This window comes from Pseudonaja textilis, chromosome 7, assembly GCF_049901715.1.
Source record: "Pseudonaja textilis isolate UNSWEBS1 chromosome 7, rPseTex1.2, whole genome shotgun sequence".
In the NCBI taxonomy this organism is placed as follows: domain Eukaryota; kingdom Metazoa; phylum Chordata; class Lepidosauria; order Squamata; family Elapidae; genus Pseudonaja; species Pseudonaja textilis.
The window spans coordinates 8,638,080-8,665,483 of record NC_141996.1 but is presented as its reverse complement, the minus strand read 5'-3'; the positions used below and the strand labels follow the sequence as shown (position 1 = coordinate 8,665,483).

The following is a 27,404-nucleotide window of genomic DNA, read 5'->3' as shown; positions in this document are numbered from 1 at the left end:
CAGGATTAATGATGCCTCAGAACAATTAACTTTTTACATTCAGGCATTGAACTTTGAAATGCACCTCAGAATCGAAAGAGCTATTTTAAAAAAAGAAAGCCACGATAATGTCTTCTGGTGAATGAAAATTTGGGAAGGATAATTTTGTTGAACCCACACTAAAAGGGGAAGGCATTTTGCAATGGTCCAGATATTGGGAAGAACTATAAATCTTTTTTTCCCAAAAGAATAATTAAAGCCGTTACTTTCATGTGAAAAAGAGTATGTTACAATTATAATTGCACTGTAATATTATTCTGTATTTTAACAAGACAGAGAACAATGGACATCATCAATCCAACACCCTTTTGGACTAGATGATGAGAACCACCAACCAATGGAACAGCTTATCTTTGGAAGTTGTGGGATCTTCCTATCATTTCTGACAAGTGGCTATCGAGTCTCTTCTTGAAAGCCTCCAGGGATGAAGCCCACACAACTTCTGAAGGCAACTTCTGTTCCATGGATTGATTGTTCTCACTGTCAGAAAATTTCTCCTTATTTCCAGATTAAATATCTCCTTGTTCAGTTTCCATCTATTAATCCTTGTCTGGCCTTCAGGTGCTTTGGAAAATAGGTTGACCTCCTCCTCTCTGTGGCAGCCCCTCAAATATTGAAATACTGCTATCATGTCAACCCTGTTCCTTCTCTTTATAAGACCAGCTGTGCCCAGTCCCTGCAACCGTTCTTCATATGGTATTAGCCTCCAAGCCCCTAATCATCTTTGTTGCTCTTTTCTGCACTCTTTCCAAAGTTTCTAATCAGGGTGTCAAACTCATGTCCCGCGGGCCGGATGCATCAGATGCTGGCGATGCCCCCTCCCAGTTTAGCGAAGGGGGGAAAAGTTGTGTTACATCACGAGATGCCGTGAGTTTGACACCCCTGTTCTACATCTTTCTTGTAATGCTGTATTCCAGTGCTAAGGCTTTACAGAGAGCAGTACTAGCACTTTGTGAGCTTGATTCTATCCCTCTGTTAATGCAACCTTACATTGACAGACCCTTGGCATTTGCAAAAGTCAAGTTGTTCCTCATCAAAGGGGCTAGAAAAGGAGGCGGTGTGATGGATGCTGCACAATAGCAAGACTGGCCATAAAATATTGGCGCTCATTAAACGTTTAAGCCATTCCTTTCAAATGAGAAACAACAGCTTTCTGGATTACTACACAATTCATCATGGAGATATCTTTGATTAGCTCTGGACAGTATAGCCTTGTCTTGCAGAGGTCAAACAATGTGATTTCAAAATTCCTTCTTTTCGTTTATCTAACTAGAAATATGAAGCCGCTTTTATGTGTGCTAATTTGAAGATTTCCCCATACTTTTCTGACAGATTCCCTACCCTCCCGTTTCTTCCTCAGATTAGTTTCCTCTCCAGCCTCAATCTGCCCATATATTATCATTAATCAGCAAAGCTGAACAACACATATTACATCAGAAGTAATTCGAAAATATACTGCTTTCATCCGACATTTTGATAAATACCCTGCAAGCTCTGTTTTTTTCTTAACTTTTGTTAAAATACATGTTTTACCTTTTGGAAGTATCTGAGAATAATTATACCAAGGAAACTTTGCAAATGTTTGCAAAGGATGCAGATAAATCAAGTAGCTTCTCTCTTCTGATCAAGATTGACATAAAAATAATTTAAAATCCCAATGGATTTATGGGGATAATGTTGTAAAATGTTACAATGAAATTGTAAAATGAATATGATTATATATTCATATATTTACTTAGCAGTGTTTCTCTCTTAATACCCTTAAAATATTTTTAAAAGGTTGAAAATATATTAAGCCATTTTCTAGTTTTTAAATTATGACTAGCAGACTATGATTCTGGGTTTAACTATTATTTTCAGCTTTAACATTGGACTTTATATTTCGGGTTCAATTTCTTTATATTTAAGCCAAATAAGTGGGCACCATTGGAAAGCTATTATATAATCTTCCAATATTCATAGTAGAGCCCTATTCCTTTTTTAGCAACAGTGCCACTGAATTAAAGGACTATTTGAAAAATACTAGATCAGAAGTCTAATTCTGACCCTTCTAAACTTAATTAATTTACACTTTAGGGACAATCCCAAATTTCACCATTGTAATTCTAGAGACATAGTTGGTGTGTATTTTTTTTATCAAATACTCTTCTGCATTGTATCAACTCAATAACAGAGTTGGAAGGGACCTTGCAGATCTTCTAGTCCAGCCCCCTGAACACTGGATCACGTTCTATTACATTATCGTGTTAATAGATATGACATTTGAAGAAAAGTCATTTTACAGCAAGTAATCCTCAAACATTGAATCCTTCATTAGTGGAAACAAAGCTCCAAATAAGTCTTCAGTTTTCATAAACATACTTCACCCCAAAAATCAACATCTTTGCACCCAAATTCCAAACCCTTCTCTTACCCTCCTATCAAACATTTGAAAAATTCCTGTGTTTAAAAAGGGTTTTTTTTTTGTTAAAATCCTCTGAAGAAAAATGAATCCAATATCAAACCCAAGGCAGCCAAACTTATAATATATTCTTCTTGATCTCTGGGATCAAATTCAATTCTTGAAGAATTCAAAATCCCTTTTTTAAAAAAGATCACTGCAGTATCTAGTTCACAAAGAACTCGGCATTCACTCATAAAATCAGAAAAGCCATTCATGTGCATTTCAAATGATCCAGATTCTGAAAGTTTTCATATCAAACGTAATTATTTGTGTGGTTAATGTGTTCCTCAACCTTGGCCACTTGAAGATGGGTGGACTTCAAGTCCCAAGAATTTCCCAGGCAGCATGGCTGGCTAGGGAATTTTAGGAGTTGAACTCCACCTGTCTTCATGTGACCAAGGTTGAGAAACAAGGACATAAGACATTGTGTTCAAAAATTTTCTTTAATGGCAATTTTCTTTAACCTTGGGTTAAACCTTGGGGAAGGGGGAATGGCAATGTTCAGGCCAAGACCCCCAACACAACTTTCTAAACCATCCTCAGAACCTCACCTTTCTCACTAGAGGTTCAAGACTGACTGCACCCTAACTATAAAATATTCGTAGGGGACATTCCAAATACTTCCCACACTTATTGGATGTCACTCAACAACTGTCCCAGTATAAATGATGTGTTGAAAGCCATATTCAGCATGAGTAATCTCCGAGAAGGAGAGCAGTAATTCTCCCAGATGAACTCAGATCAACTTGGGTGATCCACGCTTCAAAATTTGCCATTCTCCATATCTCATTTCTGAAGCATAAAATTGAAGGGAAACTGACCTTAATGGGAAGCTACTCTTTAAGCAAGTAAATGTATAAAATAAAATACTAGTTGCTTTAATGCTATAATCTTTAGCAAAGCCTTTAGGAACAGCTGACATTGCTCTCCACTGCAGTGGAGGGGGGTCTTCAGATTTTTCATCCAATGTTTACTTTTATGAGCCTGGTCTTCATATAGTCGATTATAGTTTTTGATGTGTAAACGGATGAAAAATGGGCCACAATGGCTCAGTGGTTAAAAGATGCTGAGCTTGTCAGCTGGAAAGGTGACAGTCCCTGTTCGAAACCTGAATACCATGCGATAAAGCAAGTTCCCATTACTAGTTCCTGCCCACCTAGCAACCTGAAAGCATGCAAAAGCGAGTAGATCAATAGGTACCACTTCAGTCAGAAAGTAATAGCATTCCTTGCGCCAGGGTGTATATAGTCATGGTGGCCACATGACCACAGAAGTGTCTTCAGACAACACTGGCTCTCTTGGCTAAGAAATGGAGATGACGTGGCACTTGTCTAGAACTCTTTTAGGCAGCTGTGTCTCCTGGGATTGAGTGGCTGTCAAACCACAATTAGGACTGGCAACTTGGTTTTGAAGTGGTCACAAAATGAAACTACGACTGTGCTTATGATCTGATTCCAGCTTTCATTTGCTTTACAGACCTGTAAAGATTGTCATGTGAGGATTGGTCACCAATTTACTTTTTCATCACCACTTGATCACTAAACGAGACAGTTGTAGAATAGAATAATAGATAGGAATAGAATAGAATAGAATAGAATAGAATAGAATAGAATAGATTAGAATAGAATAGGAATAGAATGAATAGAATAGATAGAGAATGGAATAGGATAGGATGATGGAGGGATGGATGGATAGATAGGATGGATGGAGGGATGATAGGATAGAAGGATAGGATGGAATAAGAATAGAAATGGAATGGAATGAAGGAAGGAAGGAAGGAAGGAAGGGAAGGGAAGAAGGAAGAAGAGAAGAGAAGAAAGAGAAGAGAAGAGAAGAGAAGAGAAGAAGAAGAGAAGAGAAGAGAGAATGAAATAGAATAGAGAATGAAATAGAATAAAATAGAGAATGAAATAGAATAGAATAAAATAGAGAATAAAATAGAACAGAATAGAATAGAATAGAATAGAATAGAATAGAATAGAATAGAATAGAATAGAACAGAACAGAACAGAACACAGATACAGCTAGTTCTTAAGGCCACAATAGAGCCCAAAATTTCTGTTGCTAAAAGAAACAGCTGGAGAACCTATACCATTTCAGATAAGTGACTGTCTAGAATCTTCTTTAAAAACCCCAATGATGAAGCCCTACAATGACTGAAGGCAAGCTGTTCCACTAGTTAATTGTCATCCCTGTTAGGAAGTTTCTCCTTAGTTCTAAGTTGCTTCTCTCCTTGATCAGTTTCCATCCAGTGTTTCTTGTCCTGCCCTCCAGTGCTTTGGAGAATAATTTGACCCCCTCTTTTTTTTGTCAAATACAGCCCCTCAAATACTGGAACAGGATGAGGACTACCTGTGCATATTTCCAAGCCATCATGGACAGAGAGTAACAAATTCATCATGAACAACAGTAAATGCCTCTTCTTTAAATCATACTTACATTTGGCTAAGAATTGCCTTCAGGTATCTAATACTTAAACAGCAATGGCACCCAAACCCATCCTGGTATTTTGGCTGCTTCTCTCTACATAACCCCCACTCTATATATAATGCTTAATTTTTTTTAAAAAAAAGATAAAGAAGGAGCAGTATATTTTATACTGGGCGCCCACATTATTATCCCAACGTTTCTCAATTTACTTCTGAGAAGCAAGCCATATCTTGCAGAAACATGAGGATAACACATTACCGCACAGTATTGTTTTACCAGCATCTTGTCTCAGTACTTCCTAACAAAGAGAGAAACAGAGATTCCTTTTTTTTTTTGCTAAAAGGGAGGCTCTCCTCTAGAGCGCAACAACAAAAAATATTCCTAAGTATAGGGGATGCTCTGTTTCATAGGGATAGTGTTGCACAAATCCTCGCCAAGCAGATGTGTTTGACTAAATAAAACATTTTACTGTACCTATGTGGGCTCCCAGCAGCAATTAACTAACAATATTATTCCCAAACTGTTCTGATTTCCTCTTCGCACTTCTGAATAGAAATGCTGCGTAACTGGAAACAGGCTCGAACAGCTCAGCTCGATCGAAAACACGAGAAGAAAAGACATGCCAAAAGGAAACAGACAAACTATAAGGAAAACAAAGCCAAAGCCCTTCCCTGCATCTTTCAGACAATATTTAAAACAATGGGGAACTGTCCAGCAGTCCCAGTCTGAGCCTGAAGATAATTTTTGAACTTTGCTCTTTGTTTCGATAAATCTCCGCAGTTAAGATGGCCAAGCACCAAAAACATTTGCCGGAAACAGGAAACATCAGAGAATTCTTCATGTGTGTTGCAGATTTTTCTTTAAAAAAAAAAAAAGACCCCGAAGTATAACCTGACCTCGGGAGGACCTTAAAGTTTATAGGCCAAAGGGAATAATTACCAAAAGTGAAAACAATGGAGTCAAAAGCAAGAACAGCCCAGGCAGGCAGGCAGGCAGCACATGGCTTCACAACAGCCAGAAATCTGATGGATGCATGCTGGAGGTTGACATGTTTCATCGCTTTGCATCAGGGCAAGATATAAATGGATATTCGAGGCTATCGTATTCCCAAAAAAGAGCTGGGAGAAATGCCATCTTTTCGCACAATATTATCTTCAGATAATGAGGAGATAGTTTTCAATGTCCTGCCTTGGGACTCGTGGTGGTTGGGGTTCGAGCTAAGGACTTCTATTATGCCCTTCTTCCAGCAAGCGTACTAAATACTTTTGATTTAAAATTATACCTGAAATAGACCATCTAGTATTTCATGGATGTATTTCATGGATGAAAACTAGGCCGCTGTCGTGCAGGGGCTGGTGAAGACAGGGGCAGAATTTGGTAGCTGTATAGTAATTTTCTATCCAGCTCTAGATGAGGAAAAATTGAGCAGGTAGCAAATCCTACTGAGAGATGATAGATAGATAGATAGATAGATAGATAGATAGATAGATAGATAGATAGATAGATAGATGATAGATGATAGATGGATGGATGGATAGATAGGTAGGTAGATAGATAGATAGATAGATAGATAGATAGATAGATAGATAGATAGATAGATAGACAATTAAGAAGTTAGTTGCTTTGCTTGGCCTTTACTTCTCTTTGAATAGTTCCATGTATTTGGGTCTTTAAAAGAAATGTTGGAATTTTTAAGGGTTTGATCATTTAAGCACGAGTGGCTAAATTGGTACATTTTCCCCATCCCACGTTTTTTTCCTCTTGCTTCCAGTTCTTCAGCCTGAAAAACTTACCCGTTTCATTTATTACTGATTTATGTAAATAATTTTGGCAGAAAAATCTGAAGGTGACTGGGGGTGGGCGTGGGGTGGAAAGTGGGTAGGAGGGAATGTTTAAAGCAAAGAGATAAGTGCCATCTATATTCAGATCTGTTACAAGTAAAACCAACTCAATGTTGATTATCCAGAAGGCTTCAAAACCTGGTTATGTTATCAGATCTGAGGCTCCAAAAGAACCAGAGATAGGCTTAGATGGCTCCACTGATGAGCCGGCTATTTTTATCCTCTCTCCGCCTATGCTTTGTATCTGTTTTTTATAGTATTTACTTTTAATGTGATTTTTATATTTTTTTATACCTGTGATTTTTATATGTGCTTTTAACCATTTGTTCTGCACTGTTTAGAGTCATCTTCAATCAGATGGGCGGCTACATAAATGTAATAAAATAAAATAAATGAAATAATAAATAGGAGGACATAAAAGTGCATACAATAAAGCACCCCAGTTGAGAAGAATACTAAAAAAAAACACCATACACTGTAAATCAAATGATGTATATTGTGGCATGCAAGAACCAGTCCTTTTATGGCAGAGAACCATTAAGAGAAATCCTGCACTGTTACTAAATATGACTATAACCAACATTAAAACATTTTGTCTATAGGTTAATGATCCAGAAATTTATCATGCTTCCAGTAAATTAACCGTAGTATCTTTCCATAGTTCTACTTATATTCAAATAACATTAACAAAATGACATATATGGAAAATAAACTGTTATGGAATTGCAAATAAATGAATTTCAAACAGTTTTTATGGACTGAACTGGTAGTGATTTAAAAAAAAGAGATGGAATGAAAACAAAGATGAACTTAAGCTAAATTGAGATTTGAGATTCTGCAACTGCTGGTGACAACAGAGCACAAAGGGTACTTTAGAATCCATAATTAAAAACAACATTCTGATCAACCTGTGACTTTTTTTTCAATAACATAAACAAAGGCACACAGGTATGACTATATTCTTACTTCTAGGGGAGAAATAATGAAAGTGGAGGCAGGTGTCATTCTAAAGAACAAATCCTAATGCAAACTTAAGTTTCCAAACTGTAAAATATATCTCAGCTTGCCAGCTGGCAGAGCACCTAAAGGAAATAGAACATATTGATCTAAGAGATGGCAAACTTGTAAAATCCTTCAAGAACACTTGGCAGCCAAGTAGTAACTTTATGAAATCAAGATGCAATATCAGCAATACACTGTAGAGGTTTTTCCGTGTTGTTATTCATGAGCAGTTTCACTTTAACATTTGACTGCATTTATTTCTTTTTTTTTTAAAGAGCAATATCTTTATGGAAATAGATAGTTCATTTTCAAAACGTGCAAGAAATGAAAAAGAAAAGGAGATTTATCAGAAACTTCAAAATATGAAAAAGATCGAAATTTTAAAGCTCTTTCTCCCCTTAATCTTTGTGACATCAGTCTGGCGATAGATGCCCCAGTAAAAAGCCCTTTTATGCAATCACATCACATGTCATTTTAGCAGCAAAGGAAGGCATGTAACTTAGCAGTTCTATTACTAGACCCAAATCATGATTTTTTAAATTAGAAGTTGATAACCTGAAATCACAAAGCAGGGTAGGAAATTAACAAAAAATTAACAAAAAAGTTTTTTTTAAAAACCCACAGGAGTATGAATTCCATTCATTGTTATGCAGAAAAACCGCTGTCACCTGTCCCAAAACACAGAATGAATAGGTAATCCTACATTGCTATCTGGTGATCAGCCAGAATTCAGAGCTCTGCTTGGGGAGCAAAATATATTTCAGAAGAGAATATTTGTAGCTGAAAAAGTCCCAATACATCACGTGACAATGCCATGACAACGTGAATTTGACAACCTTGCTCTAAATGCAACCTCAGATGCTTGGTGCTAGAGCAGACTGGACTGGCTTGAACAACCAAGAAATTACCTCTAATCTCCACTTGCTCTGCGATTCTTTCCCAGAAAGATGCATTGAGGTAAGGTCTCTGCAATTGTAATAATGTTTGATCTCTAGGTAAAGGAAAGCAAATTAGCGGCTAAGATGTAAAGCATATGCAACTTATCCTATTTTTCCATTCAAAGGTTTTCTAACTCTCAGATTCAACATAGTGTGAATAATGTTTACCTGGGAGCAGAAGATCCAAAACTAGGAATGGTAGAATGTTCTCCTTTCTTGAAGAACCACAATCATGTACAATGGAGAAAAAGAAAGAGCGATGAAGACATGGAATAACCCCTTTCCTTTTGCAGTATTTTTTAAAATTATTTTCCCCAATTTGGCCTTTCCAGATGCTTTGAACCAAAATACCCAGCTTTACTGGCAAAAGAGGGGTGTGACATAAGTCCAGCATACTTAAAAAGAAAAGGATTGGGGAATGAAAAATTGGTAGTAGCACAGAGTGATTCCCCTTACAATAGCTTGAACATAAGTAGGCTAATAGTTACATTTCTTTCATTTGGAGATTAGAAAGGCAGACCTGTTGCAATAAATGGAGTTGCTATATAGGATGCTAATTAATGCCATATGTTTGTGTAAATTACTATAACAGATGTATTCCTTGAAGTTAAAAAGGAGAGAACCTGCATTTCAGCTTTGTCCCCAAGGTACATAAAGAACAGAGCTTACCAAATATACCACAATTGATATTTCTTGCTGTTTTCTTAATGTATATTTATTTTCTACAGAAATAAGCTACTCACTGCAATGTAGAAAGGTGTTATCATAGTTTCCAGAAAGCACCAATGGCTTAATTTTGATATTGTAAGAAAAATATTTAGGCCAGAATTCTGTGACCTTCTGTAGTATAGAACAATTTGCACACAACTCTGCCTGAGTCACTTCCTAATGTTATCCAGAAAGTTCTGGACTTTAAAAAATGCTTTAACCACATTTGCGTAACCACTTTTGCAAGGTCATTTCCCTCTCTTTCTACAAAGGGGTAGAAGTGGCTAATGGTATGCCAATGTATCAAAGGGATACATTTGCAAGAAAAAGTCCATCGTTCAATAATACCAAATGTGATTGGCATCAAAAGTTTACAGGCCTTAAATCTTGAGGAGGTTTCTACCAATCATTGTTAACTTGGGGAGGGGGTGCATTTGAGTCATTCTTGGCAAATGCCTGAGTAAGTCCCTGAAGTATTCTTGGATATGGTTTGGGAATGGTTTGCTACTGGCTTCTTCTACTAGGAGTTGCCCAAAGTCACCTAGCTCAGGCTGGGACTAGAAATCATGACCTCCCAGTTTCTAGCCAGATTGGCTGTACGTTGTCGACTAAATATTGCCAATTGGTGTGTCTAGAAAAGTTTTAGATTAAATTCCCGCTAGCTCCACTTAAGAGAGACAATGGAGGGGTAGGTACCAGGTTGCCTTCCCTGTATAGATAATACTGAGCACAATTACAACAATATCTGATTCCTTTATGAGTCTTTAATACTCTTTCAATGCTCTGAGAGTGAATATAGGGTTTTATTTATTTTGTTTTATTTTGGGGAGGGGGAGAACCAAATGTTGACATACAAATCTGTTGAGCACTTACAGATGAGCAAGTCTGTTGCAAGCTTAAAAAACATCCCTAGAGCATTCAGATATATTGACTTCCAACTTCAGTGTTTCGGGTCACCGCATTTCCCAGCACACAAGATGCAATGATGAATTAATCGAATCTCAAAGAAATACTTTCAGCAGCTTGTTCTGCAGGAGAAGCCAAGAGTTTCCATTCTCAGAACCAACTCAGACTTGTAATTCCACATCTGCCAATTAACATCTCATTATTTCTTGGCTTTATTGGACAAGTGGAATGCAAACCAAGCAGGCTGCTCCAACAAGTTGTCAAAAACATAGAAAAAAAGGCATTTGAAATGAGCTCCACAAGAGGATTTCCAGTCTACAACATTTTTGGAGTCATGTGTATAAAGTGGTTTTCAAATGGCATTCCTGATGAGCAAGCTAATTAGCAAGCATATAAAGAATGGTCATCCGTTAGAAAGATCATAGCTGACTTGGTAAAAGTATTTAAAGAATGCTCAACAACACTGTTCTTCATAAAACAAGAGGAAGGGTCCCAGCCTTGTATTATTCCTCAGGTGTGTGTTTTTTTTTTTTAATTATTATTATTAATGACTTGGATGAAAAGATAACGAAAGTGTGAACTCGTTGCCTCAACAATGAAAAATGATCCACCAGTCTTCCCACGCGATCAAGGAATAGCTTTGTGTATTAGTTCTCTGAGAGTTCATACCACCAGCAAAATTGACAAGAAGCAGTCTTCAAAACAAAGGAAGGAAGATGGAAAAGGAGGACAGTCAGGCGGTGTAGGAAGTTAGCACCCACCCCTCTCCTAGAAAAATGAAATATCCTGGGAGATATTAAAAAGGCAGAATATTTCCCCTAAAGAGATTCAAGTAGAAACTCAGAGAAGCAGAAACTCAGCCCCCTGCCCCCACCTATGCTAATGGGCCATTAAGGCCTAGGCCAGAGTATTCTACATAACAAAGCCCTCTACCCATCTCACCACCTGGCCTGGGAAGACTGCATCAGCCAACACTCAGGTGAAGCCATGTGGTCCAGACAAAGTCTACAAAGTTAGCTAAGACCCCGCCTCTCAGAGTCTGACAGCCAATGGGATGTTTTTTTTTTTACATAGGAACAGGAAACACTAAGGTGGGGCCCAACAGAGGTTATATAAGGGTCTCTCGGCATCTTGGTCTTTCCTTCTTGACCTTCCCTTCTCACCTTGAAGTATGTGGTCATCCGTTCTTTTTTACTTTGGAGCTCCAAGCCATGTGGTCCTGCTGTCCACCATTAAACCATCTTTCCAAACAGCCTCCATGTTTCCAGTGTCTTTTTCCCCACTTGGGACTGAACCCAGAAGGGTATTTCTTTCAACAGGAGATAAATGAAAAGTTTAGCCTTCTCCACATTTAAAATAATGGGAAGGTATCCAGCTGAAAGTCCTGGCAAGACTGCAGGAGAAGGAAGTTCCTGCCGCATCATCCAGGATAAGATACACCTGGATACCGTCAGCAGAATATGCAAGTTACACTTTAAAAGGAGAGGCAGAAATCAGAGAACCCAGGGACAATACAGTTAGTTCTCGGCTTACAACAGTTAGCTTAGTGACTGTTCAAAGTGACGACGACACTGGAAAAAAGGTACTTATGATCGTTACTAATGTTACTAATTTAACAACTGCAGTGATTCACTTAGCAAATGTGGCAACGAAAGTCATAAAACGGGGCAAGACTCACTTATAACAAATTTCTCATTTAACAACAGAAAATTTGGGCTCAATTGTAGTCGTAACTTGAGGACTACCTGTATATACAGAGTAAACAGAAATGACACAGAGTCCCAAGGAGCACGCATAGTGTGACGGTATGTGGGAAAGACTGGCCAAGAGGTGTCGCCAAGGGAACGGATAGATAAGACACAGCACAGCCCCAGCTGGATAATGGGCGGGGCACGAGGCTCGGAAAGGACCTTTCCTAGTTTCTTCGGTGGTAAAGGAGACGGAAGAAAGTGGAAGAAATTCCAGGTTGCGTAATGGTTGTAAGGTAAGGACTACCCGTACTTTTCAGGCTTGCAAAATTCTGTCAATGTAGCCTTGCAATAAAGGAGAATTAGCTCATCTAATTGTAATTCCTATTTGATTTCTCCCAGAAGGCCAACATGTAGATACTGTAATAGGAAGGGCTGAGAAGAGAAAGCCTTTCAACTGGCTTATAAAAAATTACAAATAATCTAATGGGTACTAATTACATGTGCGATTTCAAAATGAAATGCTGATGTAGGTGCTTTATGGAATTGAATTAATTCCTTACTTCAAGCCACAGTGGTACTTGAAGCTACTGTTGTATTTGAAGTACAGTACTCCGTACCCTGTGGTATGTCCATAACACAACTGTACATATTGAGGCAGGCCGGTCTGATGGAAAAATAGAAGCTAGAGACAGGGTAACTATATTTAAATATTCACTAAAGCTGTTTTGTTTCCCTGTAGGGATAGCTTCCTCAACCCTTAATTGTGGTTTTCAATTCACATAGGAAAAGATGTTAATCTTGAAAAATAATATTCCAAGGGTTTTTTCCTGTCTAACCTACAGCTTTCAAGGCACTGAAGGTTTGTAGTTATGCAGCAACAACAAATTCTAGCCATTGCGTGGCAGTTTGACCCAACTAGGTACCTAAGTAATTATTCAAAGAAAATCTGAAGTTTACAATAGTACCCAGCAGTGTAATACTTGCAATTAAAAGGGATTTTACACTATGTGCTTAAATAATTTTGATTTTGCAATTTTAAAGCTGTAGAACAAACAAAATTTTAGAACAAACTGTAAAGCTGTAAACTTGTAGAACAAACAAAATTTACACAGTACTTTCAAGAACATAACAGCATTACTGATATCTATAAAAGTTTTTTTTTTCATACAGTCTGATTAAGCATTCTTTATAGTGCTTAGTTTCCCGTGAATGTTCAACTTTGACATGAGCACAAAATAGTGTGACTCAGAGGGTTATGTTCTTAAACGACTCCATTTCTTTCTTTTTTTAAAAAAAAAATCAATTCTTAAGCAATACTTTGTTAATATAATTATTAAAAATTGCAGTATAAAGAAAAAGGAAAAGCATAATGAAAATTGTTACCTTCTCCACAAATTATCACAACAACAAAGTAGTCAGACAACAGCAATGAAATTAGAGATGATAAGCTACCCGTGAGAACAGAACTTTTGAACCCACGGAAATAATGGTATCTTTGTGATGTGAAGGAGAAGGGTGAAGAGATCGGATATCTAGGATCACATCACCATTTAGCTCTATAATATGCCTTTAACTAGGGCCTGCCATGTCCTGAAGCTGGGGGGGAATGGGAGAAAAAGAAAAAGAGAGGGAGGGAGGAAGAGAGAGAGACATATTTGAAAAGTTTAAATTAGAATGAGCTTTTAAGATGCTTTCATTGTCTGTTTTGGGCAAAACAGAAAAAGTTTTCTCTCAAGCACGGTATACTTTCTCAAATACAATTCACTGCACTAAGTCAAAAATTAAAAATAAGAAACATTATAATAATTCAACCCTATCAAAAAATCACCTCCTTCCCAAAAGAAAGCACAACTTGTTTTAAAGTAATGCATCATCATTATCCTTTTAATATCACGTATCGCATAAAAAGGAACCCAGTGGGTTTGGGTATTTAAATATTTTCATTTATCTGCAACAAAATCCAAGGCATTTTTTTTTACATCTATGTACAACCTTTTCACCATGGAATGCAGATCTTTTAAATCTACGCTAACCCTTTGAAGTAAAAGATGAATTTAAAATGCACTGAATGAATTTAACATGGTCACTTGCTCAAGATTATCTGGTTAGCTTCTTAGGATGGGACAGAGTGACATGTATATTTATTTCTACAAAGTGGGCTCTATAAAACACTATTTAATTTATGAGCGTTTTTAATTTTATTATCTCTGTCCATGTCTTAAAATGCATTAAGTCTGGAATTAAGGGCAACACCATAGACATTTCAGAAGAAGTAACAGTTTGGTGTTTGATTCTTATTTTCTGCTCTCTAAACTGGAAATTAATTATACATGGTTTTTAATTCTTCACTCTCTTCTACAAATACTCAAATACAGTCCTATATTCCTTTCACAATACTGGCAACCTTCTCATTTTCAATCACTTAACATAAACACACACTGCAATTTGTTCCCATTTGGGATTGTAACACTGTCATCTCACATGACTTAAAAAATTCTTTTTTTCTCTCAGTGTACATTATCAGCATACACCTCGCTTGCCACAGGCCTGTTTAAACTGCATGAATCCTTCTTCACATTACTCTCCCACATTTTGAAAAGAAGACAGAGAAAAAAGAACATATCGATATCCAAAAAGGTTTGAAATAAAATGTGCTGTAGTTTCTTTTAGTTTTCAATGTCTTCTTCGACTCCGCTCAATATTAAATGGCGTTATTTGGTGGAGAAGTTTTAAAAGGGTTAAAAGAATGATAGACAGCATTCCCATCTGCAACTTTCAAATAGGGTTATAAGACTCTGACTTGGGAAGATTTTCAAAAATATGAGGTCCTTTTCCTTTCCCAGAATCTGTTAGGCAGAATAACATTCTAAGAAGATGCACATTAATATCTGAATTTATTATATGAGGAGACATTTAAGATAAGGAATTGGGGCACTTATACCCTGAAGGTTTATTTATGTTTCCAAGTTTTTCCCATGTACTTCTAAGCCTGATCCTCTCTTTTCATCGGGTAAAAAATAAATACTTCCCCTGTCCAGTCATGTCCGAATCTAGGGCACAATGTCCATCTCTATTTCTTGGCTGAGGAAGCCAGCATTGTCCAAAGACATTTTTCACACGCATGTAGCCAGCATGGCTATACGGCAAAGGTGCATGTAATGCTGTTACCTTCCTACCAAAGTGGTACCTATTTATCTCCTCGCATTTGCATGCTTTCGAATTGCTAAGCGGGCAGGAGCTGAGGCAAGGAAGGGAGCTCGCACAGCGCTTGGGACTCGAACTCAGGCTTCCCAGCTGACAAGCTCAGCATCTTTAACTGCTGAGCTATCTTATCCCCTTTTTTTCATCAGGAGAAATGCATAATTTCCTGTTGCTTGGGTACTGCCGTTTCGAAAGTTGAAACCTTGTTACTTCAAACCCATTAAATCAGGCTGCCCTTGCAATTATTTGAACTTGCTTCTCTTGCTGACTAATACACCCGCTGAAGGACATTTCTGAGGCAAGGGGAAGAAGAAGAAAAATCAGGCTGTATGTTAGGTTTGAACGCAGGAGAATTATGTGAGAGAATCAGGATGTTTAAAAAGGTTAGGCCTTTTCTTAAAATCAGTCAGACTGTGAGGTGAGTTGATACCTTTGTAGGGGGCATTACAGAGTCCCAAAGCACAGATATTTGTTCTAGATTTGGCAGAATCTCATTCACAAAATAGCTGCTGAAATAATGCATCAGCTCTGGCCACCTCCCAGTTGTTTCACTGCCTCAAGCAATCTGATCTGGGTACCAGTGCCAAAGCTATTAAGAGTTTTCATTAACGACAGAGATACGTACCAAGGGAAACATGGCTAACAGTTGTAGCCAAGATATAAACCAAACTCATCTCCACACAGAGTGAAGACAGTGGCATTTTAAAGATGTGTTGTGAGCCCATCATGCTAACGCAGACAGAATTGGGCGCTGGTTCTAGAAAACAGCAAGTGGAGTTCTCTTCGAGAAGATAATGTTCTTGGGAAGATTCTAAAAGCCAACTTCTGTGTTTGGCAAAACAGATTTTTGCTTACCCCAGCAACCAAGTATCACTTCCTCCATCAACAGTCAATTTGCACTCTTCTTAGGGATAACCTACACCTTCCAGCCAATGAACTGGAAAACTATTGAGGTTGTCATTATTTAACAGAAACACCTATTCATTTATAGCAAATGCACTGACCTTCTTGCAGCTAATTGGGAAAAAAAGGAAAGTAAAGAAAATAAACAGAGGAAGGAAGGAAGGAAGGAAGGAAGGAAGGAAGGAAGGAAGGAAGGAAGGAGGGAGGGAGGGAGGGAGGGAGGGAGGGAAGGAAGGAAGGAAGGAAGGAAGGAAGGAAGGAAGGAAGGAAGGAAAATACCTAGTATGTCGGGGTTTGTTACTTCAGGGCCTTTGGGAGATCATGGGAGCTTATGGCTGCTCCTATAAATAAAGGAACCTTAGCAACAAATTAAGCCATATGGTTCCTGTCCATTCTATTTTCCCCCCTGAAAATTTCACCCTTTGGGACAGGAAACACAATGGTCTTTGTCCACCAAAACAGAATCCCTAAAGTGTTGTCTGCAGAATTACATCCAGCTTTCTTGCATCTCATGTAAAATATCACTTCTGTGATGAACCAAATCTTCTTAATGACAAAACACTTTATACCCTTTTATCTTTCATATTCCCTTGATGACCATCAAAAATGAACTGCAAATCTATTCTTTTTTTTTTTTTAAGAAGAAAACTGGAGCATGAAAAAAAGATAGTCAGGAATTTAAGCACAAGCTACTGCCCTGAAGAAAAATGCCATGTTAGTCAGAATAAAGTCCAATAGAGCTGACACTCTAGTTGCCTCTTCTATCTTTTGGATGAGGTTGTGCTCTTAAGTTTTCTTGAAGACTGACAAAACCATCACAAAACCAGCCAGATTCCACTGAGATCTCCTAACAACCAAAGGGGTGGGAGTGACCTCGGAACCTACAAGTATTTTCCAGAAGGTAGCCTTTTTTAAAAAGATTGATTTTTTTTTTAATCCGGACTTTATTATTATTTTTATATAACTCAAAAGGGTGAAAAATAACTAATACTCATTTTTCCTTCTACATTCCCTACAACAACCACCCTTTGGAGTTGAGCTAAGAGAAAGTGACTGGCACAAAGTCGCTCAGAGCTGGCTTTAATGAAAAAGGACTACAACTCACAATCTCCTGGTTTCTAGCCTGCTGCCTAGATCAAATGGACTCCCGGTGAAAATACTTTAGTAAGGAAGAGGAGAGAAATGCGCTGAGCCCTGAAGTCAATTATATTCTTAAATTTCATTATCTCCCCTGGTGTGTTTAGACTTCTTGGGGATCCGTCAACACCATGGTTGTAACATGTCCTGAAGTAATTTTTCATTATCCAGTAGATGTTGTTGAACAGGATCGCCATTCCAAGAATTATCTGCCTTGCTTGGATAAATGACACTTCGCAGCCTCATTTCCACGCCCCGTGACAAAACCTTGTCAATAATCCTATAATCCACGCATAAAGGAGCAAACAACCTCCGTATTAGGTGTAAAAGATGACTCCTTATAGGAAAAGCTTGCTAAAAGAAATACAGCCAGGGAGACGAAGAAGCTGAATTATCCCAGCTTATGGAAAAGAGGAGAGAAGGAACCAAGGGAAAGAAAATATTTGGTGTTATAAAACTCCACGTCCATCTGATGCTGGAAACGTGCCCAGGTTTGAAGAGCCCTTTACGGACTCGCTTGGTTTAAGTGCTGTTTTCTTTCAAATCGGCTCGTTGCAGCGCAAAGTGAAGATCGGTTATTAATTCAAGATTAGTCTTGAATATTTAATACCACTCAAATGACCACTTAACGTATCAGGAGAAACGATCATTTTAAGTGAGTTTAATCATTTCCCACTGACAATGTTATTAATACAACACTGCATGCACGTGTGTGTGTGTGTGTGTGTGTGTGTGTGTGTGTGTGTGTGTGTGTAGATAGATGATAAGAGACAAAGATATATAATTTCCTCTGTTCAATTGGGTCTGATTCTCAGAGACACCCTGGAAAGGTTCCTGCAGTTTCCTAGGTGAGTTTTTCAGAAGTAACTTGTTGTTGGTTCCTTTTCCAGGGCTGAGAGAAAGTACCTGGCCCAAGGTCACCCGCTGGCCAAGGTGAACTCAGAACCAAAAATACCTAGTTGGAGTCTCAAGTGAAGTCTTAACTGCCTCAGCTCTAGCAATTCAAACTGTGCGAAGGGCAACAGGCTCTCTGAGAATCCAAGCTAAACATTTTGCTTTGCATCCCACATGAAAGCCCCAAAGCATTCCAAAGTCATTCTGTGGGCAACAGGCCTTTTTCTTTCATAAATATCAGCTTGCTGTACAAGTCAGGACCATAACAAAATGCGAGAGAATAACGGTCCCCTTCAGTACTCCAGCCAGTCAACTTCTTTCAAAATAATCCATTCAATTCGCCATTGGCCCACAAAGCGCCGTTTTTAGAGATGGAGACGGCCCTGCAGTTTGCTGAACCCTCATTTTTGTTGTTGTTGTTGAGGTGACTTCTTCACACCATTAATCTGCGAAGCTCATTATCTATTACATGATGAGGCTTTCCAGATAGTCTTTGACTTAGGACCACAATTGGGACCTTCCGTTTCTAAGCCAGAAGGCTGTTAAATGAGTCCCCTCCCCCCCCCCAAAAAAAATTTTTTTACAAGCTTTTCCGCCACAGCTGCTAAGAGAATCGCTGCAGTTGCTAGGAGAATCAGATGGTTGTTAAGCGAATCCAGCTTCCCCCTTTGATTCTGCTTGTCGGAAGGCGGCTGGGAAAGTCACAGATGCTGATCACATGACCCCAGGATGCTGCAACCATCATAAATACATGCTTGTTTCCAACTACTCGCATTTTGATCTTAGGGATGCTTTTAACAGTCGTTAAGTGATGGCCATTTTGGTCTTGGGGGATGCTGTTAACGGTCATTAAGTGATGACCATTCAAAAGTCATTCTTTTTCAATGCTCCTGTAACTCCAAAAGGTCGTTACATAAATGGTTTTAAATCAAGGACTACCTGAAAAGGGGAATGACTAAATCCACACAGATCCGGGAAATCAAGGGCTATTATTCTTGAAATGTCCAGGTTATCTTGAGGGGGGAATAATACACTTCCAAATGTTTGATGTAGAAACAATGGCAGGAGAAGAATATATCTATATCTCCTGCTTATGAGCAACCAGAAAGAAAGAAAAAATAATATCGGGCTCAGAAAGTATCAGACCTGCCTCAACTTAGACTGCTTAGACTGAAAACAATCCTCAGCTACGTTGGGTTGAGAAAGGTATACTTTACTGGAAGCCAAGTAAAATACAGTTGTAGAAAGCCAGAACTGAAATTTGTCTGGCAAAACGCCAAGTGGAAGCTTTTTCCCCGCTTAGGGCACTTTCCATTGCTGTTGTCCCTTCTTTCCCCTCAGTTTCAAAGAAGATGTTTTAGAAATGGCCACTCTTGATTGTAGGCTGGCTTTCAGCCACATTCTTCAACATCGTCTCAGATAGGCACTTTCACTTTCTTAATTTTCACTTTGCCCCCCCAAGCACTCTCACCCCCCCCCCCGGTTCATGGCAGATTGGTACCGAAGCGATTGCAGAGAGCAGGAGCAGGCGTGAGGTGGCAGTTCTGACAGAAAGGCCTGATCAAGCAGTCCTGTCCTTAAGTTCTTAAGATGGTGCCGTTTCATCTTTTTTAAAAAAAAATCTATACAAGGATAATACTCACCCTTGAACTGCTAATTGATGTCAGAGATGACGATCATGAGAACGCTTCAGTTTTCATTTTTCAGATATTTCTATCAGCCCTCATCAACCAGCTTCACCCAAGTTCATTTTTAAAACCCATACCACGCATGAGGGGAAAAAAACAATGTTTTACCTCTCCATGTCTTAACGGAGTAATTGTTCCTCTTGATACTCCCATGCGGAATAGTGTTTCTGTGGCCTGCAGACAAAAAGAGAGAATATTTGAAGTAAAATGTTCTGCTTTTTTGAAATTACAATGTTCACAGGGCATTTAAAAAAAAAAGAAACAATACTGTGGAATTCAATGGGATTTCCTCTTTTAATAAACATATTGGTAAAAATCCTTACTATAATATTTATAACATGCTTACATAATTCTTGAGAAGAGGAGGACTTTTGGAAAATGTCCTGCTTTGTTTACATCAGGAGTGTCAAACTCGATTTCATTGAGGGCTGCATCAGGGTTGTGTTTGAACTTGGGGGGCTGGGGTGGACATGGCCAGCTCAACGTCACTCGTGTCGGAGGCATCTGTGGTGGCCCAAGAGCTCTGCCAGTGAAAACGGGCTCCCAAGCTCCGTTTTCTGCTGCGATGGCCTCCTGCAACTTTCTGCTTGTGAAAATGGAGCCCGGGGGGGGTACACGTGGCCCTCGCGACCTCCGTTTTCAGCTGCAACGGCCTCCTGAAACTCTCTGCCAGCAAAAATTGAGCTCAGGAGGCACCCCAAAGGACGGATCTGGCCCCCGGGCCTTGAGTTTGACACCCATGGTTTACACGATGGAGTGGATGGTACAAGGGTTGTCAAGGATAAAAATACATGACAATCTGTATACCTACAAAAAATCCCTCCAGGGTCAAGTGGCTTTGGCATCAACCTAACAACCTCTCGCCCCAGATTCTGGGATTTCCCACCTTTAGCCTTAGGTGGAGTTGCTCTTCCCATTCAAGACTGTAGGGAGTCACAACTCCTATTCAAATACTATCTACCATCTTTGGCCAATGAAGCCTTTGCATATCTTTATTTTGTATGACAACCGCACTGTGTTTTAGATCAGCAGGCGTTTCACCTACTTACACTTGCCCTAATCTTTCTGCTCAACTATCGCCATGCATTCTCCATGGAAAGCCTATTCAGTGATTTCAAACAGTCCAGAGTGAAATGGCACAGATTATTGATGGACATGATAGACAATATGCCGCAATATGCCCATGTGGCACCACTGTTTCACAAGCCGTATTAGATGCTGGTGTACTTTCAGGTGCTGCTATAAAACCCTACATGGCAAAGATTACTTGAGGAATCACCCACCTCTCCTAGTTTCTACCCATTAGCAAGAGCTGGCAAGATAGCACACTCTGGGTTCCTTTGATTAACCAATGCCCCCTTATCAGGACCCAGGACTGCATCTTTGCTCGTGTGGAGCCTATTCTGTGAAATGAGATCCCCCATAGATTCATGAAGTTCCAACACCAAGAAGGTTCCAGAAAGTCTGGAATGTTCCCCCAGACTTTGGGAAAATATAAATATAATTCACTTTTTGTGTATTGTTTAGCTGTATTATATATTTTTTTCATTGTTTTTATATTGTGAGCCTACCAGTATCATCTTTGTGCCAGGAAGAAGAACCTAAATCTCTTGAAATAAACAAGCTACATTTATAACCCTCTTTAAATCTATCTCTTGGCTAATTCAGTGAAAAGTTCAAATGTGAATGAGAAAATTCAAAACTTCCAAACAAAGACAGTACTTTTCTCAATATTACAAACACTAATGAAAACAATTTAGAGAATGGTCAAACAAAATACCGCTTTGATCATGATACAAAGATTCAATGGTTAGAGTTACAAAAGCTCATTAAGAATCCTGTGGGTTTTTTAACGTTTAAAATATGTAGGAAAATGTTTTTTAAAATGCAGACCCTATTTTTCCTTAAAGCAATTTATTTAAAATTATGGATTGCATATGTATCTTATCTCCTATGTTTCAGGAACTCTTAATGCATTCTTATTTCTTTGTACTTTCAACAGTGGGTAAGATGGGGGCAAAGAATCCATCTGCCTTGTCAGGGACCTCATTTATTTGCTCATTTAGACCCACAAGAAGTTGCAAGCCAGTCTCAAGTCTTAATTCTACATTCCCTTGAAGATTAAAAGGGTGACAACTTCACGCAGCCTTTTTGTGTTCTCCAAAACTGATTCCTTTCATCAGTTCTTCTTACCAACATTTTGAAGATGTTTCGGCAGAATAGGGCATTCCGTCAATACTGCTAAGCTTCCTTTGTTTCTATTGAGAACCAACGATCTCTGTAACTTTCCTTCTTCTTCAACTGATAAGAGAACTCCTTTAATATACTTGCACTCACATACCTAAAACCCAGTTGTCAAAGCTTCTTAGATAAAAGGGAGTTTCACAGCTTGGGTGAGCCCAGGACTGTGGCGTTCTTGATAGAATCACCATTCACATATGCTAAGAAGATTAAGTATATTTCTGAAGTTTTCTGTTTAAGATAAAGTTTGGGGAAAGGAGGCTTATCAAAGCCAAAACATTTCAATGGTTAGCTTTCTTTAAAAAAAATAGAGAGGATTATGTAATTAGATAAGACAGAAGATGGAATTTCTGGCAAATGAAAGGCAGTATTAAAAGAAACATTAACTCATTGCATTAAAAAAATGGGAAGAATGGATTTTAAGAGAGAAGATCTAAAAAAAAAAACAATGTAGGGGTTGGAGAGATTAAGAATAAATAGTAACTAGGTTTAAAGAAAAATATTGCAATAAACATACATGGTCCTGGAAACATTCATACAATAGAACATCCCTAAAAATCTCTTTCAACCTGGCACAAATTTTCAGCAGCTCTACAAATCTGTACCAAGGAAAAAAATTAAGTCATAAGAGCTTAAAGTTAAAAATAATCTTCCCTAGCAAATTCTAAAGACATAATTCAAAACTGCATGTCTTCTGAAGAAAGAATTTCTTCCTTCAAGTGAGACAAATCCCTTGGTTCCTGATATATCATTCATAGCTGCTTTTGAGAAAGGTCTATCCTCACAGCAGATACTAGAGATTCCTGGGAACAGTGCCGTTACATGAGAAAGTTCCCCTAAAACATTGTCCCCTTCCATCTTAAAGATTTAATATTATTTGTATCCATCTTTCCACCTTACCCCAAGATTCCCTAATGAGCATCTAAATTACAATGAAAATATAAGCTATAACTAAAAGGATGACCAACAGTTATACAACAGTGAATAACCTCAAATTAGATTATTTAAAACAAAATACTACAAAACAATTTGCTAAAAGCAGTGATTGCCTGTAAAACGTTTTCATCCAGCTCCTAAATCTAAACAAATTTGGATCATCCCCAACCTTGGCAAAATAAAATAAAGCAGAACTGTTCGTTCCTGTGAAACAAATTATGAGGTGATGGGATAGTAGCAGTAAATCATGATACTGTCATGAGATGAACTCAATGAGAAATGTGTCTTGTGTTATATGAAGAGAATGCACTGTGGAATATCGTATAGTAAGTATCCATAACCACTGCCACCACCATCATCATCATCATTCTAGCCCTTGTCTGTAGGCTGAAGGCCTCTTCCATATGTTTCCAATCTATATGGTCCTGAGTTTTCTTTTGCCAATGGAGCCCGCAATACTTGCTGATGTCATCACTCCATTTTGTTTTAGCAATAGCAACAGCACTTAGACAGTGCTTTACAGTGGTTTACAGAGTCAAGATATTGCCCCCAGCAATCTGAGTCCTCATTTTACCAATCTCAGAAGGATAAAAGGCTGAATCAACCTTGAGCCTAGTAAGATTCCAACTGCCAAATTGCAGGCAGCCGGCAGTCAGCAGAAATAGCCTACAGTCCTGCATTCTAACCACTGCGCCACAGTGGGTCATTAGGTCTCTTTCATGGACACTTTTTAATCAAGTGGAATCCATTCAATGACTGCCTTGGTCCACCTGCCATCAGTTCTTCTTGCTATGCGACCAACCTATTTCCATTTCAATTCTGGGCTGTTTGCATATTGTTTTAGGCATTAATCAATACAACAATATATTGAGGCATACACTCTGTTTTTCAGTGTTAACCAATACCATTCCTCATGCCTGCAAATGTCAGAAAAAACTTGTTCTCCCTTTCAAAAAACTGTCAACATGCCTTGCCAAGAAAACCAGGGATAGATTTACTGTGGTCTTCAGGGCAACTGTAATCACATTTTTGGTTAAAAATTCTGGATAGGAGCCAGATCGTCCCAATTCTCACTTTTCCACTAAAGAATATCATTAATTTAAACAACACACCTAAGTCCAATATATTTATGCATATTATGCATTCCTGGCCCCAGCCCAAGTCATTAGCCTAATAAGCAGTAATTAAATCCAATAGAAATTGGTGTATTTTTCACCTAGGGGTGCATATTACTTCATTAAATACCAGATGCAAAATGCCAACAGGTGACAGTGTAATGTTTCTTCATTCCATTTAAATAGCACGCCAATTATTTTTCAAGACAGTATGCCAATTATTTGCTTGAGATCAGATTCCTATCAGGCATGGCATGAATTCAATCAAGTATCTACAAACTCATTATAACCTCTAATTCTATTATCTGAGTCTATTTTAAAAAAAAGCTAACATGACAGCTCTCAAAGACACAAAATGTTTTTAGTTAAAATTTGACCTCGAGATAAAGAAAGATTGAAAGTTGAGGCTTTTCCAAATGATGAAAAACTGGGGAAGTTCTTTAAAAACAAACAAATAACTAGAAATTACAATTTGAAGGAAGTTTCACACAAAAAAGTATCTGCAATTAAAATAATAAGACTTACAGTATGTATCACCTATGTCTTATGCTCCCTAAGTCACATATATAAAATGAATGGAAATATCAATTGATTAGATAAATAAATTATAGGAAGACAATATATATTGTATCTATGAGAGATGCACATTTGTTTCCAAGAAGAAAGAAAAGAAGGAAACAAACAAACACATATGCAAAAGTAAAAATTGACTTACAATCCCAGTTGGGACCAGAATTTCTGTTGTTTAGCAAGACAGTGAAGAGAGCTGAGACCAATTTTACAATTGTCTAAGGAGATTCTCAGTCATCCAAGTTATTTATACATAAATTAAAACTGCAAAAAATGTATCTTGTCCAACTATCACTGATTTACTACAACTTTACAGTACACAGTAAGGATTACCAATTGCATCCAATCTGGGTGACAAATGAAGCTTTATTTCAATAGTCATATGCCTTACAAAGCCTCCAAACTAATCAGAAACAGAACAACAAAACTTAAAACTATTTCACATTTCTTGGAGTTACTGCTGCCTTCTGTCTAGACTGATGGCTAATTAGAACTGAATCATTTCTGACAAAGGATGCCTGTAATCTGATATAGAACTAGTTGGTGCAATATTTACTTTGGAGTACCTTCAAACTGAAACTAAAGATTTACAATCAATTGGGTAAAATAGTTGAAAGGTCGGGCAACCTTTTCATAAGTTATAGAAGTGTTTCCTATTTGGGAAAAATCGACCTCTTTTTTTAATTTAATCTACTGGGCTTTATAGCAAGGCTTAGAAGAACAAACACTGAAAAACTCCATGAAAATATTTCAAGTATTTACAAATGTTTTCAATGCAGTAGGAATTTTTACACAACCGAACATTGTTCTGTTCATTATACCTATAACACAGAAGTATAAATGTAAAGCATACAAAGCTGATTAACTTTCTCTTTCCTAAACTTCTATACGGCTTGCCTAAATCAAAAGTTAGGCAAGAAAAAATAAATGAACAGAGATAGAATAGGTGGTACCTGCTCAACAGCAGTAACTGTGAGAGGCGTCGTAGTGGACAAGCACTTAAGGACGACTCTGCAGTGTGCGGCAGCTGCCTAAAAAGTCGACACAATTCTAGGCTGCATTAACAGCGGGATATTATCAACGTCACATGAAGTGTTAGTATCACTTTATACTGCTTTGGTAAGACCACTGTCATGCCCCCGTCGGAGTTTGAATCTGCTGGGGAAGATGAGCTGGAACAAGAGCCAACAGAGATCAACAGGGCGGCTCCATTGGCTTTGGAGGAAACTGGGAAAGGGCAGAGCCAGTCTGGCAGAATTTGTTGGGGTTAGAAAGGCCTGGAGACAGGGAGGATCAGGAGAGTCAGAGCTCAGGTGACGAGCATGGACCACCCGCTCCTGATCCTAGAGCACGGAGAGAAGAGAGAAGGCGAGATCAACGCAAAACTGAGCTAGCTACAAGGGAGGAGAGTGCCCCACCCCCCTTCACAAAGCACATCAGGGGGCTAAGATCAGTGATGGGATTCAAATATTGTTGCCACCAGTTCGGTGGGCGTGGCTTGGCGGGCGCGCCTTGTGCGCGTGCACACACTTTGCGTGCACGTGCATGCCAAACGCGCACTTTGCGCCGACGCAGAGGCATTCTAACTTGCCTCCTGCAAGCCTGCACAATCCCAGGCATTTCAGTAGCTTCCGCGTGGCGCTATTCTGTGCCGCACAAAGCAGCTACGCTTCAAATTCAGCTGATAAAGGTGAGTATGGGAGCCCGGGTGGGCGGGTGGGCCCAACAGCAGAACCATTAGAGCAGCGGAGAGAACCGGTTCGGTCTCCACTGCCCATCACTCTTACCGGCTCTCCAGAACCAGGCAGAACTGGTCAAATACCACCACTGACTAAGACGTAAGGAAGTGCCAGTGAGAGGGTCATTTGTTGGGAACAAGGGTTGAATCTGTGGAGCCTCATGTGTACTTGCCAGCACCTGGAGGTTACTGTGCTGTGTCTTGTGGGGCTTGCCCGGATTGCCTGCTTTGCTGAACTTCTTGCTCTAGCTACTTTTTGGCTAACCTGGTTTACTGGACTTCTGGCCTTGGTTACTGTTTGGCTGACTTGACTTATTGGACTATTCGCAGCCAGAGGCTGCTGAAGGTGCGTGTGAGAGCTTTGCTCCAGGACTTGTAGTAAATGTGAGGACATTTGGGGGCAAAGTCGGAGCAATAAAGGAGAGTTAGACCTGTTCTCTGGTTGTGTTGCTTTCATGCCATGCCCCAGGTCATCACAACCACACTTGGAATACTGTTTCCAATTTTGGTCACTGCGATACAAAAAAGATGTCAAGATAAGTGCAGAAAGGAGCAGCAAAGATGATTAAAAGGCTAGAGGCTGAAACATATGAAGAACAGTTGAAATTATTGGGTATATCTAGTCTAATGAAAAGAAGAAGTGACGTGATAGCAGTCTTCCAATATTTGAGGGGTGTCTCGAAGAGGAGGGGGGTCAATCTATTCTCCAAAGTACCTGAAGACAAGACAAGAAGTAATGGATAGCACTTTAACAAAGAGAAATCCAACCAAGAACTAACAACTAATTTACTATCTGTGAGAACAAATGAGCAGAGGAACCGTTTGCCTTCAGAAGTTCTGGGTGCTGTATCATGGGAGGTTTTTAAGAAGAGACTGGGCAGCCATCTCAGATATGTGATACAGAGGGAATAAATTATAAACTTTATGATAACTTGGGTGCAAAATTTAAAGAAACAATCCTAACACAATAATGGGAATAATTA

General features: G+C 38.8%; 1 protein-coding gene and 1 long non-coding RNA gene across 2 annotated transcripts in view; both read right to left on the bottom strand.

Annotated features, from left to right (window-relative positions):
• TMEM135 (transmembrane protein 135) overlaps positions 1–27,404 on the bottom strand; it is a 154,695-nt gene that overhangs the window by 73,699 nt on the left and 53,592 nt on the right. Inside the window, exon 5 of the mRNA XM_026706815.2 lies at positions 19,930–19,995. Coding sequence (XP_026562600.1) covers positions 19,930–19,995 — 66 coding nt within the window. The remainder of the gene's footprint in view (positions 1–19,929; positions 19,996–27,404) is intronic.
• LOC148125237 (uncharacterized) lies at positions 8,664–10,303 on the bottom strand. The gene is made up of 3 exons (XR_015744247.1): positions 10,275–10,303; positions 8,862–8,904; positions 8,664–8,746 (listed from the first exon to the last, which is right to left on the bottom strand). It is a non-coding gene; the product is annotated as an uncharacterized LOC148125237 (long non-coding RNA).